Source organism: Lissotriton helveticus, chromosome 9, assembly GCF_964261635.1.
Source record: "Lissotriton helveticus chromosome 9, aLisHel1.1, whole genome shotgun sequence".
In the NCBI taxonomy this organism is placed as follows: Eukaryota; Metazoa; Chordata; class Amphibia; order Caudata; family Salamandridae; genus Lissotriton; species Lissotriton helveticus.
Genome location: NC_136070.1, coordinates 689216194 through 689230786, shown reverse-complemented (window position 1 = coordinate 689230786; position 14593 = coordinate 689216194). Strand labels below are relative to the sequence as shown.

At 47.0% G+C, this 14593-nt stretch overlaps 1 protein-coding gene across 1 annotated transcript in view; it reads left to right on the top strand.

Moving 5' to 3' along the window:
- The window catches only part of LOC144783247 (growth/differentiation factor 3-like), a 144895-nt gene that overhangs the window by 57793 nt on the left and 72509 nt on the right, over positions 1 to 14593 (top strand). The window contains exon 2 of the mRNA XM_078662327.1: positions 455 to 615. Coding sequence (XP_078518453.1) covers positions 455 to 615 — 161 coding nt within the window. The remainder of the gene's footprint in view (positions 1 to 454; positions 616 to 14593) is intronic.

Here is a 14593-nt window from a genome sequence, read left to right as displayed (position 1 = left end):
ATGTTGTACCTTTTCCTGTTTTTAACTATTGCGATTTGAATGAAATGTTGTTTTATTTGTATTTTATGTGGAATTCCTCAGAATTCCAAATCATAATAAAATAATTGAATTGAGTCTATATTTAAAATGCTTACATTAAAACAGCAAGTCCAACAACAGGTGTGGTATTGAATAAAAAAAAAACAAGAGTGACTAAGGTATCACACATGCCATGAAGCCACTTGAGGTTTCTTTATTTATCCCTGGAAGCAATTATAGCTTGCTGTTGAGCAGAAGATTTTATTTTACCATTATTGTAATATTGAAGTTTTCCTTCAAATTTCTTTTTTTGTAATTTTGGTTCCATATGGGTAGTTTAAATGGGGCTTGAGCGCTGTATACATTACTAAAAGGAGTAAATATATCAGAATAACTAACATACTGCTCAGTCACTTCCCTTTTGTCTCGTTTGAAGCTGCAGGGCGCGGTTGCTGTTGGACATACGCAGGAAGATGTTGCAGGCAATGGGGCTGGAGGTGGAACCAAACATTCCTGCTGGGCGGGCGGCAGCAGTGAGACAGCTCTGGAGCCATCACCTCATGCTTTTGGCGGGAAAACAAAGCTCCCAGAATCCAAGTAAGTGTTAAACTTTCTGCTGCAGGAGGTGGTTTCTCTGTGAACTTATAGGTTCTGAGCAGGGCTATATACTTTAGTAGGATTGTAGCAGCACTTCTTTCTATGGCTATCAGTCCCTGAGCTTCTAGCAGAATTGCAATATTAGAATGGACATTACCAGTATTCCTCTCTGACCTGTGCTGTTTTAATAGAACATGACCAAAATTTCTATTCAGAAAGAAGTTACCTATTTTATATATAAATATATTTGGATGTGTGCCCCATTTTATCACTTTTAATGGCGAAACATAAACAAATGTAACCTTTAAATAGTACGTCATAATTCAATGTATAAAAAGTATATCAGACATTTTGAAACAAATCTTTTTTTAAGACACCTGCAGTTCATATGTCTATCCCTTCCAAGAGAAATCGTCATAAAGAAGCCAAAAGCCCCAGCAGTGGCGTCACTAGGGGGGGGGGGGGGTGCGGACCATACCGGGTGACACCATCGCATGAGGTGACACCGTGACAGGCCTGCCAAGTATCACGCATCACATCAGGCGTGATTGGGCACCATCCCTGCAACGCACCGCCTCTCAAATTAACTACTGGAGCACATTTCAATTGAACCTTACATGCACACATGCACTGCACTACTTATTTTATCATCCTCAGAAGGATGAAAGGCTGAGCGGTCCGAAACGGCAACTAAACTGTAAAAATAATGTCAAAAACAGATCCGCGCACTGGCTGCCCAGGTCCCCTGAGCGCCCAGCCAGCCTAGTGTCCCTTTAGCTAGATCTGAAAGTAGCAGCCACTGGAGGGCGTAGCTGCTTCCGAATCCCTCCCTATGCATTAGCTAACCCCCCTATTTCACCGAAAGTAGTACACCTCTTACCTGGACGGCAAAGGCGTAGCCGCAGATGGCGTGCACAAGGGCCCGCTGGCAAGGTGTGGCACCTGCGGTGAGCAAGGCTAGCTGTGCACAAGATGGAGTCCCTGGTGACTGCGCGTGCACCCTGGATAAAAGATGCTTCATGCACATATATATACACTCTCCACGTTTACGTAACTGCCGACGCAGAGCTGTGGAACGGGACATGCTTACCTCATAAAATATTGCAAAGTTGTTTACAACACAACACCGGTCTCTTGCGGTTATTGCAGAATATCTTCCTGGGGTCAGAGATCAGAGACCTTTAAAATGTTATCAGATCAGACTGCAAACTGTACCTGTTGACGCTGATGAATTCACATCATGACATATTAGGGCAGGTACATGCACCATACTCTAATAGGACATGTTAGCATCTAGGCATGGCCACTGGAATTGTGGGTTTGTGCGGACGCGCGATTTATGTATAATTAGTTTGACGCATAATCTATAATCTGAAGATTATACCCCCCAGTTTTTACATTTCTAGCTCAAACGGTTCAAAAGATGTTAAAAATGCAACAAGTGTTGCTGCGCGCTGAAAGACACTTTATACAACGGGACTGGTCACCTTTCTGTTGCTTATTGCCATATCTGGGTGTTAAACTGGTATTGAGGTGCGACCAATTCCCAGTGTCACCAAGTTAAAAAAAATCTTAAATAAGTGATTGTTTTAAAAAATGTGCCGCATCATGTCGCATAATTATTCTTTTTACCACATAATTTGCTCAAACCGGCTGCACAATTTGGCCGTCTCCTGGCGCATAATTCCTGTCATAAGCAGTATTAAGTTATGCCGAGACTCTGGTGGATTCGGACGAGGTCCATGGGGCAAATCGTGAGGGGGTGACACCAGGAGTTAGGGCACTGGGTGACACCAACCCGAGTGACGCCGCTGAGCCCCAGACAGTGCCCTGTCACACTGAATGCTGCTGTGGAATTGTAGTTTATTTATTTTATTTTTGTGATTTAATATAGCACAGACATGGCCCTTTTCAATAAAGCAGAATGTATCAATAATAAATAGAAGATAGACATGTAACATTAATCGTGGAGAGAAAACCTTGGTTATCCTCCCCATGAGGTATAGCGCTTTATACGTTTTCAATGTGAAGCATAGCAGTGACAAGCAGGTGGTACAATGGAGTGTTTTACACAGCACGTATCAATACCAAATAGAAGAAATACATGCCACATTAAAGGTTGAACGAGCACTAGATTGGTCTCCATATGAAGTAGATCGTTTCACATGTATTCATTGTTGTAGAATTGTGTGAGGTAGTCTAGTGGTTGGGGGGCGGAGTTATGGGAGGAGCAGGAACAGGAGGAGCCGGGCACAGGAACCGGCAGTTAGAGTAGGGACAGGGAAGACACTCGAAGTGTACAATAAAGCTCCAGTTAAACAGCAAGCAGTGTCTGTATTTTTTTGTAGCACGATGCTACAACTGGCGACGAGGATGGGATCCTAAACTCACTGTCTGCAACACCCTGAAAGAACACCCTGTCCCGAGCAGCGTAGAGGAAAACGCTGCCGAGTAGAGCCACGCTGCCGCCAGAAGGACGAGGCCAGCAGCTGTTGAACCTGCCCCTCCAGAGTCTGCGAGGGAGCCGAGAGGGGCCGCAGAAACGAGCACTGAATCGCTCGACAGTCAAGAAGCTAATCGCGTTAAAACGCGTCTCACGCTGGAAGCGTGTGCCTGGGGTGAGTGGTCCGTGTACAGAGATCGGGAGCCCACTCCGACCCTGTGTTGTGCCCAAGAACAAAGAAGAAGTGCCCCCAGAGCAGCGGACATCGTCCGTGACGTACTGCCAGCAAGCGCCGCTGAGCGCGCTACAATTAGAGCCCGGGTGCCGTCGGAGGTCGGAAAACCTCACGCCCGATGCGTGAGGTTTGGCGCGCTGTCGGCGCAGAAGAGCGGGAACTGAGAAAGTGGGCTGGGAGCCCACCCCAACCTCACCTGATGACTGCTGTGGCCGAAGAAGAGTGAATCCTGGTGTGGACTGTCCCCACGAAGGTCTACTGCCATGCGCTGCTGAGCGCGGTGAAATTGAAGCCCGACGTCGGAAAACCTCACGCCGGATGCGTGGGTTTTGGCACGCCGCCGCCGAAGGACCCTGCAAAGTAAGGCGGGAGCCCACCCCAACCTCACCTGACTGTAGCATTGACCAGAGGGAGCCAAATCTGGAGTATGCTGACCCTGGGAGCAACTGCCGGTGAGTCCTGTGCGAAGAATCGGGTTAAGTGCAGAGAGAGAAAGTAGTGCCTGCAGACAACTACGGCGGCCATCTTTGAGTCAGGCAGGTTTTAAGGACATACCCTGTGTGATCCATGAGCGGCCATCTTGAGGTCAGGCAACGTCAAGAAATCATCAAGCATTGGCAAAGGAAAGTCAACAAGCATTGATAACTGTAAGGAAACAAACAAACAAGCATTGGCGTATAGAACGAAACAAGCACTGTCAAAAGCAAATAAACAAGCACTGGCGAACAGAAAGAAACAAGCACTGCCAAAAGCAAATAAACAAGCAGTGGCGAGAGGAGACAAACAAGCATTGGTGCATGCAAATAAACAAACATTGGTATATGCAAATAAAACAAGCATTGGCGAAGACCAAACAAACATTGGCAAAGACAAGCAAGCAAGCATTGGTACATGCAAATAAACAAGCATTGGTGCATGCAAATAAACAAGCATTGGTACAGGCAAATAAACAAACATTGGTATGTGCAAATAAAACAAGCATTGGCGAAGACCAAACAAACATTGGCAAAGACAAGCAAGCAAGCATTGGTACATGCAAATAAACAAGCATTGGTGCATGCAAATAAACAAGCATTGGTACATGCAAGTCAACAAGCCTTGGTATGTGCAGATAAACAAGCACTGGTAAATGCCAAGAAATAGGCATTGGTAAGGCAAATAAATAAGCGTGGATAACGGCGCGTGAACAACAATGAACAAGTCTTGGCAACCAAAACAGAATAAGCACATGCAAACACGAGAGTGAATCAACTAACAAGCACGAGCAACCACAAGAGTGACTTAACAAACATGCATTGACAAAAACAAATGTCAGCACGGGTGGAAACGCGAACATTGAGAAACGCAAGCGAATGCGCAGTGGCGAATGTAATGAAGTAACACGTGTCTGTAAAATAAAAGAAGCACAAGCGAACACAAGGACCAAGCAAAGACAACAGCACAATGGAACAAGCATAAGCAAATGCAAGAGACAGATAAAGACGACGCTGAGCACAAACCGAAGAGCGCCGAAGGGAGAAGAGCTGCTGGGCAGAACTGCAGAAGACCCAGAGGAGGGCAGTCCTACAGAGGACCCCGGAGAGAGTAGAACCATCCAAGTTCATTCACCGGCGCATACTGTGATGGTTACAAAGACTATCAATTTCTAAGCAAACGACCAGACCAAAGACCTTGACCAGAATCTCCCTCTCTCATGGCGGGAAGAGACGTAGCACAGCGGGTCACTCCATACATTGAAGTACCGCCCCCAGCGGTGCAGACTGATGATTGGATCTCGGATCTCAAACGACACTGGTGGCTTGAAGCCTTGGAAGATTTCTTAAAAGCCAATGGTGAGCAAAGAGAGAGAAAATGTCTGATACTACTCCTCCATCTGGTGGGTCCTGAGGGCCGATGCCCAATCAGGACATTTTCCAAAGAGGATACAGAAATCTATAAAAGACTCCAAAGGGAGCTCTGTGCCCATCTCAACGCACAGACAGATGTGGATCATAATCGCATGGTTTTCAATACAGCACAGCAGGAACCAGGCGAACCGTTGCCAAATTTCATCACTCGGTTGCAAAGTCTGGTACGAGGCTGCCACTTCAACACTTTTACAAATGAGGATGCGGTTCGACTTCGGATAGTTGAAGGTTGCACAAACCCTGACACAAAGAGCAAGATCCTGCAAGGGCATTGGTCGTTAAAGGAAATCATCAAGAAGGCCGAAATTGGAATGCAAATCAAAGCAAGAGACGGATGGAAGGACGTGCACCTGAGAGCAAACCATCAAGATACCTGGGAAGATAGAACTCAGAAAACAAACAGAACTGAAAGGAGAGAGAGGGAAGGCAGACCAGCAAAAAGACAACGGGAAAAATACAGTGACAAAGAAAGTGACAAGGATTACTCAGAGTCAGATTCCTCAGCGTCCGACTACTCAAAGTCAACCAAGGATTACTCAGAGTCAGATGACTCAGAGTCAACCATCCAAAAGACAATTCCAAGGAGTTATTCACCCCCCAGGAGTTCCTCAAGGAGTCATTCAAAGTATGACACACAGTACTCTGATGAGGAAAGAGCGTCAAGTGGGACAGATCGCACTCCTGGACAAGAGGGCATCCTGCACAACAAGTGGGAGAGAAAGACAAACCATAGAAGAAGGGGTAGCACTGGTCAACACCGGAAGTCGGCCCAGGAACATCAGTCGCCAAGCAGTGAAGACGAGTCCAAGGAAACATCTGGCAGGAGAACACATCACCCCCAGATCAGAGGTGTTAGAGCATCAAACAAGTGTGAAGGAGAAACAGGTCACACAAGACGGACTGATACTCCACAGCAACGAACCAGAAAAGATCCATGCATCCATGGCTCCCGCGACAACAAAGAAACGGAGAGGAAATTGTTAACTTTAGGCGAGAAGGACAAAGAGGCAAAAGCTTGGGATCAAGCACAAGGAACAAGCACGGGATCATCAAACAACCTCCCAAATGAGACAGCATTGAAGATGTTCCAACAAAGGCACACGGAGAAGCATCTCAAAGACAATTCAAAAGGAAAGAGCAATTTGTCACGGACTACGGAATTCAAAAATCCATTACCCAAGACAGTTTCAAAGAAACGTTTGAGAAGGAATGGGAAGAAGGATCTCTCTGACGCGGAGTGCACATCTATCCGATCCTGGAAGTCGACAAAAGACTTCTCTGACCCAGAAAGCACGTCTATGGCCAGGAACTCCTCTGGTTCAGAGAGCACGTCTGTCCGATCCTTTAAAAGGGGTATGGCCAGGACCTCCTCTGATTCAGAGAGCGCGTCTGTCCGATCCTGGAAGTCGACAAGGGACTTCTCTGAACCAGAAAGCACGCCTGTTCAATCCCATGAGTCGAACAAGTCATGGTCCCGACAACAGACATGGCGTCAACCACCCGACCACACCACGGAACCAAAGGACATCCTTCCCGTCAAGAGCAACATGTCACACACCAAGGTCTCTGAATACTCAGTCACTCCACAGGACAACCTGTCATGTCAGTCACAAGTATATCCAGACACAGATCAGACACCGTCACCCCTGAAGGGGTCCGCGAGGCTGACTCAAAGGACCTACAAAAGGAAAACAGAGACAGTGGACCTTAGTCACCGGATGGGAAGGGACCAGCCAGTCATTCCGCAAGGAAAGCCGGACGTGTCAGTAGAGAGAGATTATCAGATGAGAGAAAAACATGCCTATGCACAGAGAGCTCACGAGTTCGCCAGACAACCCGAGGCCGTGAATGAGTTATCGAACCAAACCAAGACAGTCTCATCAGATAACACTGTACTGTCTGGCATACATGACCCTGAATTGGAGGGCAGTGTTGCTCTCGACCGGACCAGACAAAAGGAAGTGAAAGTAGATGCGGCGAATGAGTTACCGAATCAAGCCAAGACAGTCTCATCAATTAGCACCGTACTGTCTGGTATACATGACCCTGAATTGGAGGGCAGTGTTGCCCTTGGCCAGACAGGACAAAAGGAAATAAAAGTAGATGCGGGCGCTCGGAAGAGGAGAACATTATCCACTCATGAAAGAGATCGAGCATCTGAACTAACCGTAGTTACACCACCAGAAGGACACATGAGGACTGCAGACTGTTAGAGTAAACAGTTTACACGCAAAGTGGTCAAGAATGCCCTGATCAAGACACCGGAAAGATTGACCAAAGCCAAGCCCACCACTGATTCGACACTACTGAGGCTTGAAGAACAGGCTGTCCGCCAACCTGTGTGGTGGATTGAAGAACTGCGAACACTGAGGACATTAAGCTCACTTTGTTAAGAAAGGGGGAGATGTAGAATTGTGTGAGGTAGTCTAGTGGTTATGGGCCGAGTTATGGGAGGAGCAGGAACAGGAGGAGCCGGGCACAGGAACCGACAGTTAGAGTAGGGACAGGGAAGACACTGGAAGTGTACAATAAAGCTCCAGTTAAACAGCAAGCAGTGTCTGTATTTCTTTGTAGCACGATGCTACAATTGTAAGGCACAGCAGTGACAAGCAGGTGGCATAGCACCGTTAGCTGGACAACCAGTGTTCGTGCTGGTTGAGATTGGCCCACACTTGGCAGAAGCATGAAGAAAAGTGGGAAGAAGTTAGGCCAGGTGTTGTTCCAAGAGAAGGGCTTTGAGGTCTTTTTGAAGGGGACATGACATGTGGTCTGATGGAGCCTCGGCGAGAGACAGTGTCTTAATCTTGTGGTGCTTCCCAAGAACGATTGTTTCATGTGTCACTCGTGTGAGAGGGCGGCAAATTCGAGGAGGAGCAGTTTAGCGTTTCTTGGTTCATGGTCGGCTCCTGAGATTTTCTGTTTTCCTCTGTGGTACGTGGTTAACGAGGAGTGCATAGCCTTAGAAGTGAGACAGGCAGTTTTAAAAGGAGCACTCACTTCTATGGGGAGTCACTGAAGGGAGGATAGAATGGGGGAGATGTGGTTGAATTTCTTGTGTCCTGTAACGAAGCGGGCCGCCTTATGTAGGACTGCTCTGAGAGGACTTAGATGAACTTTGGGAATGCCTGAAAGGAGCGCAAATCCGTAGTCTAGTCTGGTGATAACAAGTGCCTGGACAACAAGTTTAAGGTTGTGTGCAGGGATGAGGTTTCTCATGCTCCAAAGGAGCCTTAGTTGGAAACAGGCCATTGGAGGAATATGACGAAAGAAAATAATTGAATCAGTGTCATTAACTGCTGTGGGTTTCACTGGTTTTAGTGTCCCCTACAGTTGGTTGTTTGTGAGAATATCAACTACAGAAATATCATCTGACATAAATATCACGTCCTAAAAATTATTATCTCAGTCGGGTAGATTTTTTTATTAACTCCAATAGGGTGATATTTTTGTACATGCTATGTAGGACAAAATATTGGTGACAGACAATATTCTGACAATGATAGTCTGATACAACCCCCTACAGTCTACATCCAGATAAAAGTCACAATGTTTGTGTTCTGATGATCGTGTGTGAATTGAGAAGATTCCTGGTTCTCCATGATTTAGGTCATAGGTGCTAAACGGATGTATGACGTTACAACGCATACTTTTACCACGCATACCATTACAACGCGGTTTTTACCACGCATACCATTACAACGCATAGCGCTTTGGGGTGCTGGATAGTGAATAGTTTAATTTACTATTCCAACTCCAGTCCCCGTGGACACTAGGGAAGGTTATTGGATAGTAAATTAACCTATTCCCTATCCTAGAGCGCCCCCCAGCGCAATGCGTTGTAATGGTATGCGTGGTAAAAACCGCGTTGTAATGGTAGTGCGTGGTAAAAAATGCGTGGTAAAGGTTGTATACCGTGCTAAACACTGCTTCATGGTATCTAGCCCCTCTATTAAGGGAGTCCTCTCATAGCTCCTTGACCAATACCTTTTTCAAGGCTTCGAGAGCACAGTAGATGTTACTGCCGAAGGAGACTCATCTCTCTTCAAATAACTCAGCCTTCCCGAATACTCCTCAACTCAAATATCTCATAATCTTAAACCTACCATACCAGACCAATGAAGAGACACTTACCTTTCAATTAGTCCATAGCCGTACTGGCCAGGCAGACAATCAGACATTTCTCCAAAAGCTGCAATACTGGGGACTGCTGTCTAGCCCACTGAAGTGTTTTGGTGGGACCTGGCTAAAGAACAGGAATGGTTGAAGCAGGACTGCAGCCCAGTGGCGGCCTCTACTTACCAGGCTTGACAGGGCAGGGCACGGGGATAAGGAGGGTTGTAAATGAAAACAAACACACAAAACCCCCCACTTACCTTCAGGCCAGCCACCTGGCCGTCCGCCACCTCTCTGTCCACTCTACCCCGCCTCTCGCTCCTGGAAGCAGGAACAGGCTCCTGACTTTCCTAGCCAATCACAACGCTGCAATGCAGCGCTGTGATTGGTCTGAGCGCCTTGGATCGGCACTCAGGTAGGGAATGGGAGCTTGGGGCATGTTCGGCACCCAGGCTGTAATGCAGCCTGTGTGCAGAACATGCAAAGTGTGCATGCCAGTTTGGCCCGGGAGGGCCGGTCAAAGCGTCATTGTGCACCTTGGTGTGGACAAACCACTCCTCCCCTGCCCTGCTCTGGCAGCCCAGCGCCACCCCACCCAGCACCAGGAAAGGAAAACTAAAATGATAATAACACTAGTTATTCTCTTTTTAGTTTTCTTTAACTACTGCTCACAGAGCAGTGGGGTGACGCTCCTTCGCCTTAACGGAGGAGCTGCCACTGCTGCACCCGCCTCTCTCTTCTGCCCAATGGGATCATGCACAGTTCAGCCCCAAAGCTGCCCTGTTTTCTTTCCAATTAAGCTACAGTGAATGCTAAAATACTAATGAGTAGATCCCCAAAAAGGATCAGAAGCCAAAGAACAAAATTCTACTGGTCCCGACTTGTAGTAAAGCATTGTTTTCCAAAAAAACGAAAACATCTGTGCAGTGCTCAAACTTTTGTTTTGAGCAAACACAAGGAGAAGATGGACGGAGCACTGAAACTTTTCAGACAATCACTGCCAGTCACAGATCTGGATTGAATCCATCATTGTTCTTTAGCTCACTTCGCCACCTCAGTTCAGACCCAGCTATATGCAAATCAGTCTTGACCCTGTGCCTCATGGGAACAGTCCAGCCCGAACTGCCAAGCCATGGCTTTCCTGGACGGGAATCAAGCATCCTGGGATGGGTTTTGGGGTTTCACCCATCATCAGCTAGGCTAGCTTGAATCCAGTGGCAAAGTGAACAAGGGACCCATATCTGGGCACACCCTGCCAAATTTGGGCGAACAAAGGAAACACAAGGAGATGATGGATGGAGCACTGAAACTTTTCGGACACTCACTCCCAGACACAGATCTGGGTTTAATCCATCATCGTTCTTTAGCTCACTTTGCGGCACAGTTCAGACCCAGCCATATGCAAATCAGTCTTAACCCTGTTCCTCATGGGAGCAGTCCAGACTGTACAGAGCCAAGCCAGGTCTTCCCTGGACTGGAAGCAAGCATCCTGGGACCGGTTTTGGAATTTCACCCCTCATCAGCCAGGCTAGCTTGAATCCAGTGGTAAAGTGAGCAAGGGACCCACATCTGGGCATAACCTCCCAATTTAGGGTGAGCAAATCAAACACAAGGAGATGATGGACGGAGCACTGACAATTTTGAGACAGTCACCCCAGTCACAGATCTGGGTTTAATCCATCAACGTTCTTTAGCTCACTTTGCCATCCCAGTTCAAGACCGATTGGCATATGGCTGGGCCTGACCTGGGGTGGCGAAGTGAGTTAACGAATGATGATGGATTTAACACTGATCCAAAATATTCTGGGGGGTGAGTGTCTGGAAAGTTTCAGCACTCCGTCCATCATCTCTTTGTGTTTGCAAACGTTTGTTTTGGCACATCTAGGTCCCTGACTTTTCAGTTTCTCCCTCCCTGTTTTTCTCGCTCATTCTCTTGCCTCACTTTTTCACTTACACACACATAGATCAGAAGCCAAAGAACAAAATTCTACTGGTCCCGACTTGTAGTAAAGCATTGTTTTCCAAAAAAACGAAAACATCTGTGCACTACCAGCTCCTGAAACAAGTCCTGACTTATCTCGCACCTATTGTCCCTAAGCACATGTACTATGATGTGCCAGCATACTATATAAAACTCAAAAAATCACTGGAGTTAAATGTACACTAGTAACACGCGGAACCCTCATACTAAGCATCCGATAAAACACCCACGTTTATTAAAACCAAAATTAACTTAAAAAAGATACACTAGTTATTTATAAAGCTAAAACTGTTTTAACCAAAAAAGGAAAATTCTAAATCAATTAAAGGAAAGGTGCAAAGAGACCATGGTGAAATATGTGGTCCAGCCCTGCCAAGTGTCACGCAATGGGCGTGATCCTAACGCATTTTTGAGGGGTGGTCCGCATTACCGCACTAAACCGTAAAGTCACGCATTTGTAGTGCTTCCTTGACACCACCGCCGGTGCAAGGAAGTAACGCCCTGGCCAAACACATTCAGCAAGCAGCACCCCGGATGGATCGCATGCTTCTCTGGCAGACTTTGCGATTGCAGTAGTGTGCAAAGTGAGTCTATTGATTAATGGCAGCTCAGGAATATGCGCCGACCTGGTGGCTCATTGCTGCAGCATTCATTATTATCACAGCTGCTGCGTGCCGGTGTACTATCAATAGAGCCACCCCATCTGGCTTTACACCCCCACCGCGTTTCCACGCATGCGCATAAGGTCACGTGATTGCAAATAACAATGTATCATAACTGTCTCTGGGCGCGCAGCAGGGCAAGCAGTAGTTGCGTTTTATTAGTTTGCCAAAGCCCGCCACGCAATAATTCTTTTTTAGTGCCTCCTCGATCATGGGCGCAAACACCGACTTTCAGTGGACGGACCGCACGCACAGTCTAATAGCAGAGGCAGAGATACAGGATCGGAGGATTATTACAAAAGGTCCGGCTAAGCTGAGGTGAGGAGTACCCTGCCGCTCGGACGACCGCAGGCGTGCCTCAGCTTCTGTGAAGCTCACCTGGGCCTACCAGCGTTAGTGGCCTCGCGGCACCAGGGCCGGCTCTAGGCATGTGCAAGCTGTGCACCTGCACAGGGCCACCAAACCCCAGGGGCCACCACGCCAATATATATCCTTAATATATTAATCCTCTGAGGATGGATACATATTTGCGTGGTGGCCCCTGGCAGGGAATTGGCGGCCTCCGGCTCTGTTCCACTTCTAAACACCCTGACCCCCTCCCCTCTTTACTGGCCTGCGCGCTCCGCCCCGCCCGGACCCCCTCTTCCGGGCCCCCTACCTACGCTCCTTGCCCAGGGCCACCATGAGCCTAGAGCCGGCCCTGCCTCGCCCGCCGTCCTGACCCAGGAGCTCGCCACTTTCGGCCTGCTAGGAGGTGCTCTATGCATAGTGTTATAATTATAGTGCCGTGGCCTAGGGGTTAACCGACTCGGGCCGGGCTGCTGCCTGTAGCTGTGACAGTGTGTAGCAGCCTGGGGGGAAGGCGCCTGTTGCAGCCGGACCGTCTCCGCTCGTCGCCTGGCTCAAGAAGTAAGTGTAAAATAAAACATAACTTATAACCTCTGACACCGTTAGACAATCGGTACTCTTATTAAAAGTGATGTTGCTTTTTAGATTTACAGCAGCCGAGTATCAAGAAAGATAATGCTTTTTTTAGGTTTGTCAGAACGGAAGAAGTTAAAGCGTTACACTTGCTCAAAATTTGTGACAGGCACACATCGCCGGTTTCTCAACAGATAACCTGACCTTACAACAATAACTGACTTTGCTGAAATCCACAGAAGCATTCTTTTGTTCGCAGTGGCGCGGTGCACACTCTCAATGAGAGTGGTGCAGATCACAGTGAGTCCTCGTTTTGTTTAACAATCAGCTTAGAAGGGCACTCGATGCGTCAGTTTCTGGTGTTCTCCAGCAGTTGTAACATCTTCTTAGAGTGCCTCGTTGCTTAAATGGATACAATTCTTGATATTTATATGTTTTTCTGGTCTTCATTGCTTGATTTTGCGTGCGAGAAAGTGTCACTCATAGTCATTGAAATGTCACTCATAATGACACTGAAATTATGAAAATTTCACACTTTGCAATCTGAAACCTTGGCAGCTATGGTGGTCCAACAATAATCAACGTTGGTACACTATGGAAATGCCATGGTTTGCCACCACTACAGGGAGTCGGCATATGAAGCAGTCTTGCCAGTACCTCAGCTGAGACCGTGCGTTGAGAGGCAGAGGACACAGCAGATAGTGGTAACAATTTCAAATGAGCACAAAGAAGAAAAACAAGATGCAAAGTAGAAAGAATGGAGAGATAGGTGAAGAAGAAGGAAGGGTGGAGGGGGCAGAAAACAGAACAGGAAGGATCTTGCGGAAAAATAACACGAGAAAAAGATTAACAATCTATGTCTCATAAACAAATGTACTGCTCTCACAATTTCCTGAACACAGATTGGCCTTTACAGAGAAGGTGTATAAACAGGAGAGCTGAGATGGTAAGTTGTCATAGCTGAAAGCAAAATGTTTTGGTCAAAGACCGTTTTGTATTTCTTGGCAGAATATGTTGAAAGAACATTGTGGCAAGAAAGTATGTACAACAGTGTAGGGGCTAAAGTACATGCGACAGCCTGCTATTTCTTTTCTCATTTTTACCGACCTGGTTATGATTTCTTGTGTAAGAGACTGTGTCACAAATCCCAACAAGTCATCTGTGTGTTTCTATATGTTGCTCATCAACAGAGTACATGGTGACTGCTGTTCACATGACTAGGCCATGACCCTTCTCGCGGTTTAGATCAGCTACCTAAAAGTCATGTTGTACATCCCTAGTTAATCAGTGTAGACGCATGTTGTGTGATAACTAGCCCTTCTTATTGTATGCAGTGTACATGGGAATGCCTGGAAGCAGAGGAGGTGGTGGTGCCCTTGGGTCATGGTCTTCACAGTATGTATGTGGCCCCTATAGATGTAGGGCACTCCACAGGGAATGGGGAAGGTCTGTGCTTCTGTCTCTCTTGGCCTTGTTTGCCCCATGCACTACTTTCTCTTTTCCACCCACCCTCCAGTAATCATTTAAATCCAAGTGTTTGTGTCTTTCACTGAATCGAGCAGGTCGGATTCTTCGTGCTTACCTGGCCTGGACCAAGACATTTCCAGAAGGTTATAATGTGGTCTGGGAGGAGGAATAGGTTAACATTGACTCTTGTCAACTACAGGGCAAAAGCTGCACACCTTAAACACAAAAATCAGCTACCTGCTCATCCCC